At 50.5% G+C, this 4931-nt stretch overlaps 1 protein-coding gene across 3 annotated transcripts; it reads right to left on the bottom strand.

The window, feature by feature from the left end:
• Positions 1-395: 395 nt before the first annotated feature.
• Nkx2-6 (NK2 homeobox 6) lies at positions 396-4302 on the bottom strand. 3 transcript variants are annotated; one of them, XM_021181907.2, is made up of 2 exons: positions 3841-4302; positions 396-1245 (listed from the first exon to the last, which is right to left on the bottom strand). In XM_021181907.2, the coding sequence occupies exons 1-2, from the start codon at positions 4085-4087 to the stop codon at positions 629-631; spliced, it is 864 nt and encodes a 287-aa protein (XP_021037566.1). In that variant the 5' UTR covers positions 4088-4302; the 3' UTR covers positions 396-628. The 3 variants fall into 3 exon arrangements, with proteins under 3 accessions (XP_021037566.1, XP_021037567.1, XP_029324572.1); XM_021181908.2 differs by having other exon boundaries at positions 3837-3881; XM_029468712.2 differs by lacking the exon at positions 3841-4302 and adding an exon at positions 3063-3123.
• Between the last annotated feature and the right edge of the window lie 629 nt (positions 4303-4931).

The raw sequence follows: 4931 nt of genomic DNA, 5'->3' as shown, positions 1-4931 counted from the left end.
GGAGGTTATGTCCAGAAAAATCTGTCAGGAAAGACCGACAGTTGGCGGTTGGGGACTTTATGTTAGATTTTCCCTATCTGACACACAGTATACAGCTCACCTTCTGTTTTCATTGCCCTTCCTCAGCCCAGCTAAATAACAAAGCCCTGAAAGGCGGCAGCCAAATCTCATTTGCTCTTGCCAGAAAAGGTGACCGTTTCCTAACTGGACAGATCTAAGCCTGCTTCTGGCTTTCACTACTGAGAGCCCTCCATCCTCTTTGCTTTCTCCCACAGCTTCCCCTTAGGTGGGAGAGCGTGGAAGTTTAACGTGGTTTAATCCCAGAGCCAGGATCTATCCATAATGCAGTACACGGTTGCTTCTATTACTTTTCTAGGCCAGAAGGGCAAGGGAATATGATTTATTAATTTCTTGTGCTAGTCTTTCTGCACAGCATCTACGTGGCTAGGTGGTTACACTTCCGAGGGAAACAATGTTCTCAAGGTCTTCAGGAGCCGCTCCTCCAAGCATTTCAGTTCTGAGACCAGTAAGGTGGGTAGTGCTTTCCAGCCCCGCTGCGACCAGCAGGAAGGGGAGGTGACCAGGCATCAGGCACCGCACTGAATGGCAGTAGGTAAGCTCAGGCTTTTTACCAGGCCGTGACTCCCTGAAGCTTGGCGGGCAAATGGCCCTGCGGGGCCGCACTTTGGCCACCTGGGCTGAAGCCAGAGCTGGCCAGTGGTGTGAGCGGCCCGGGGCCGGCGCCGGTGCAGCGGCTCGCATAACTAGCGTCGTAGGGAGTGCCCGCGTAGCCACCGAAGCAGGAATAGGCCGAGGTGGCTTTGTAGGGACCCAGGAATGCGGCTACGTCAGGATCCAGGCAGGGCTTGCCGTCCAGTACCAGTACTGGCACTGCTACCCGGCGCGGTGCTAGCGGGTGGCCCGCTAGTTCCAGAGTCTGGTCCTGGCGCTGACTCTTGGACTTGTAGCGCCGGTTTTGGAACCAGATCTTGACCTGCGTGGACGTGAGCTGCAGCGCGCTGGCCAAGTGCTCACGCTCGGGCGCAGTCAGGTATCGCTGCTGCTTGAAGCGCCGCTCCAGGGCCAGCACTTGGGCCTGCGAGAATAGCACGCGGGACTTCCGCTGTGGCCGCGTTCTGGTTGGAACCGGACCGCCTCGGCGCATGTCGCCGCTCAGGTTACCCACGCCGCGCTCGGTCATCGGGTTCCTGGTTCCAAGTGGGGAGATCGTGCTCGGGGAAGTTTCTAAAGTCACATGGAAGGAACACCATCAACAGCCAGCATCAGGCTCAGGTTTCCACTAGACCGCCCTCCCCCCTGCAGCTGAGCATCCTTCTGTCCTCTTACTCTTCTCTACCCTTTTCCGAATGCCCTATTTCTCCGATCTCTGAGGCTTTTGTACCCTCCAGAGCCTGAATAAAGTCTGGTACGCTGTGAGTCCCGGTCTACATTTCGTTTCGCAAATAGTAGACTTCGGATCAGATATGTTTCTTGTCTTCCGTTGTGTCTGGTAGTCCAAGAGTGTGAGGAATCTTAAAATGTGAGCGGGCCTATCAGAATGGGGCTGGATTTCAAACACACTTTACAAACACAGATGTGAATTAAGAACAAGGTATTCTCTGAGTGAATTAAAACCCGGGTATTTCCTGATCCCTACGCTCAGCTTGGAAATAGAGGTTCTCTTTGATTTGTGAAGCTGAGATCCACATTTTGGCTTTAAAAAAGTCTCTTCCTCTTCTAGGGTCCCTTTGGCAACTGGGTACTTTTTTCCCTAGCCAGGCTGTGACTATGTCCAAGTCCGCCTAGATGCAACCTCTTCTCTCCTGCTGCCCGTTTCTCTTGCCTTAAGATCCCTTTGGTCTCCACGGATGGTGGAGAGACACGCACAAGAGAGAAATTCGGGGACACAGAAGGGAACGAAGAGAGTGCAAGACAGGCAGAAGGTCCTCAAGAGGTCCCGCTGGCTCCCGGTTGGGATCTTGATTCTCAACCCCAGCCCTGCGCACAACCTCTAGGGAAAATGACTGTTTAAAAAGATTGAGAGAAAACATTTTTCTCCCGGAGGCGTATGCGCTTAAAGAAATGGAGGGCACCAAAGAGGGAGGAAAGAGGTTTGTTTTATTTTTTAAAAATACAAACGAGACTAACCTCCAGCAATACTGTAGAGCAAGCAAGACACTCCAATTGAAAGCCCCCATTAAGCAAAGGCAGTAAGCATAACTCCTTTACGGTCTGCGTTAGCCAGATCTACATATCCAGCCCCAGGCTAGTGATAGGATCCAAGCCCCCATCAGGAAAAGCGCCCCCACACAGGTAAATCCCAAAACAAAACTTAATAGAAACTTAATAGAAACTTTAACTGTGGGGTCTCCAAAATTATGAAAATTATCTCAAACTGAGATCATTCAAGTTGAATACTGAAAATAAACTCAGTTTATGAACTGGGTTTGATAGAACATAGCTTCCGTAGGACAGAGGGGACTGAATAAGGAGTGTCATCTGGCTTCCTTGAATTTCATTTTTACACAATGAAAATTGATTCTTTACTTTCTCTCACAACAATGGACACATTAAAGGTTAAATCACAAAACCCAAACCCAGTAGCCAAACAGATAAAAAGGTGTTAGAGCCCTGTGCCCTCTTAGAACAATTAGAGAGCCCTGAGCCCTGCTTTGAGGAAAGCACAGATTCAGATGGGAAGGCAGGTCCCTTGTCTTTTTGGTGAAGTTTATCAGATGACCCATTTCCCTGACCAACAGCCCTCAGCCAGGCTGGGGTGGGACCTGGGCGGCTGTCACAGTGGTAGAGGACAGGTTGCCGTGGGTTTCCAGTTAAAGGACCTCTGGGTGGGCTGGGGCTGGAGCAGTTGGGAGAGAAACAACCTTTTCTAGCAAAGCTAAAAGCAACTCTAAGTTAACAGACCCATGCCCAGGGAACTCAATATTTAGTGTCCACTACAAAAAAAACCCATACATTTCTTTTTGAACGGAACAAAATTTAATGTTCTCTTTTGGGGGACCAGTGATAAAAAGCCTCAAGTCAGAGGATAACTCAAAGATTACCTTTTACTAGGCTAGATTGTGGCCTTGATTATCTGTGGTCTGGCTTGGTAGGGTAGGCTGGTTGTGACAAACTATTTCCTTCCCCATCTCAGTCTGGTGGGAATACTCAGAAGGGCCTGGAGGCTGGGTGAGAAGACAGTTCATTTCATTCTTTCCAATGGCAGGCCTTCCCTGCCTATAAACACCACCTGGATTGTTATATAAGTTACCAGATTACAAATTCCTTGGACCAAGATCCATGATTCTGAGGGGGTCATCTCCAACTAAGGTCCCCTATTCTTAAGCACCCTCAGGTTCACTCGGAAAGCAACACACACACACACACACACACACACACACACACACACACACATACACACTTTTCTGTAGAGGAAATGGGAGATAAGAAACGTGTGTGTGTGTGCGTGTGCGTGTGCGTGTGCGTGTGCGTGTGTGTGTGTGTGCATGCCCGCGCGCGTGCGCGCGCGTGCACATGTCCAGATAAATCAACATGCTCCAGGATGGTTCATCCAGGAAGGTTCAGGCTAGTCAGGTAAGGGCAGTGGTGATGAGGTATGGGGAGGGGAGCTCTCATAACCTGGCTCCATCCCCTCTTTGTGGTTATTAGAGGGGCGACTGTGGGAAGAAACATCCCAAAATTCATGGACTAGAAACAGAGAGGTTGCCCTTTGAACTCCTAAAATGAGGGGCGGTAGGATGGGACCCCAAAAGATGCACTTTCTCCCTCATTGACGACCCACTCCCTCAATAACACCTGTAGGAAAGAGCGCTTACTTACGTGGCTCCCCCACAGGATTCGAGTCCATCTCCAGGACTGTCTCCCAGGTGCACCGAAAAGGGACTGCTTGTGCCCTGTCGCCGCTCTCAGACCATCCAGATTCCGGGTTCATTCTTAGGTACCTAGGCTTTACTGGGTTCCTATGCAACTCCCATTGTGACGGGGTCTTGGAATCCTTCTGTTGGCACTCCAGCCTGAGAATGTCAGCTACCGAGAAAGGGGTGGAGGCCACAGGACTGGGCAGCATCTCGTAGCTGAGGGGAGGAGCTGACAAGTTCTCGACCACAGCCAGGTGTCGCACCCCCAACTTCCTCTTCTGTAGTGGCAGTCCTAATAGATTCTGGGATGCACACTCAAGATCCTGGACCGCGCCTTCCCTTGACTGGGGCACCAGGACCGGGTGATAAGATCGCGGTTCTCCATTGGTTCCCACAGAAACCACGTGCTAACCCTGAGCCTTCCTACCCAAAAACTGGTAATTTGGGCCGTTCTGTTGGTCCTCAGTCCCTCCACATCTTTTTGGGAGGTTTGGTTCCTACTGACATTTCTCAACAGGGAACAACAGAGAGCTCCCGAGGGGTCCGGTCTGAGGGGAGCCTGCTAGAACCTGCTACCTGGATTACCTGGATGGCACTTGTGGGGCTATTTTATGGCAACCAACCCATCTGTTTTTCCCAGTTAACACCTTCGAGGAAAAGGAAAATCTGAGGATAGAAAGCCGGGGAGTCCCCAAGATATGATAAGCCCGTGGTTCTCAACTGGTGTAAAGCCGGGTTTCTTCTCCAGATACTAATGACCAATACAGCCTGAGGAGCAATTCTTTTTGAGTCCAGCAACGCCAGGGTCTTGTCACTTGACAGGGAAGGGAAATTGAGTTGGGGGAGCTCTGGTCATCTTTAAGTATTTCTGGATTGGTTGGGAAGCAAGGTAAGCTCTTGCCCCAGAAGTGTAGAGGTAGGTTCATTTCATCTCTTCCCTGGGATTCTTCCCCCTTCTCTGCCTTAAAGCGTGTACAAGCGTGTCTAAGTGGGAAATTTTACCCAGTCTTAAATCTTCAGAACTGGGACACAGCTTGGGCATAGTATAATGTG

This window comes from Mus caroli, unplaced genomic scaffold (genome assembly GCF_978045245.1).
Source record: "Mus caroli unplaced genomic scaffold, Mus_caroli_1 scaffold_12, whole genome shotgun sequence".
Lineage (NCBI taxonomy): Eukaryota > Metazoa > Chordata > Mammalia > Rodentia > Muridae > Mus > Mus caroli.
Note: the sequence above shows the minus strand (reverse complement) of the source record. Positions and strands in the feature narration are given on the sequence as shown.

Excerpts from the sequence above, each read along its gene's own strand:
- Nkx2-6 (XM_021181907.2), bottom strand. The coding sequence starts at position 4,087 with ATGCTGCCCAGTCCTGTGGCCTCCACCCCTTTCTCGGTAGCTGACATT. Across the intron at positions 1,246-3,840 it reads GAATCCTGTGGGGGAGCCAC|AAACTTCCCCGAGCACGATC; the intron begins GTAAGTAAGCGC and ends ATGTGACTTTAG.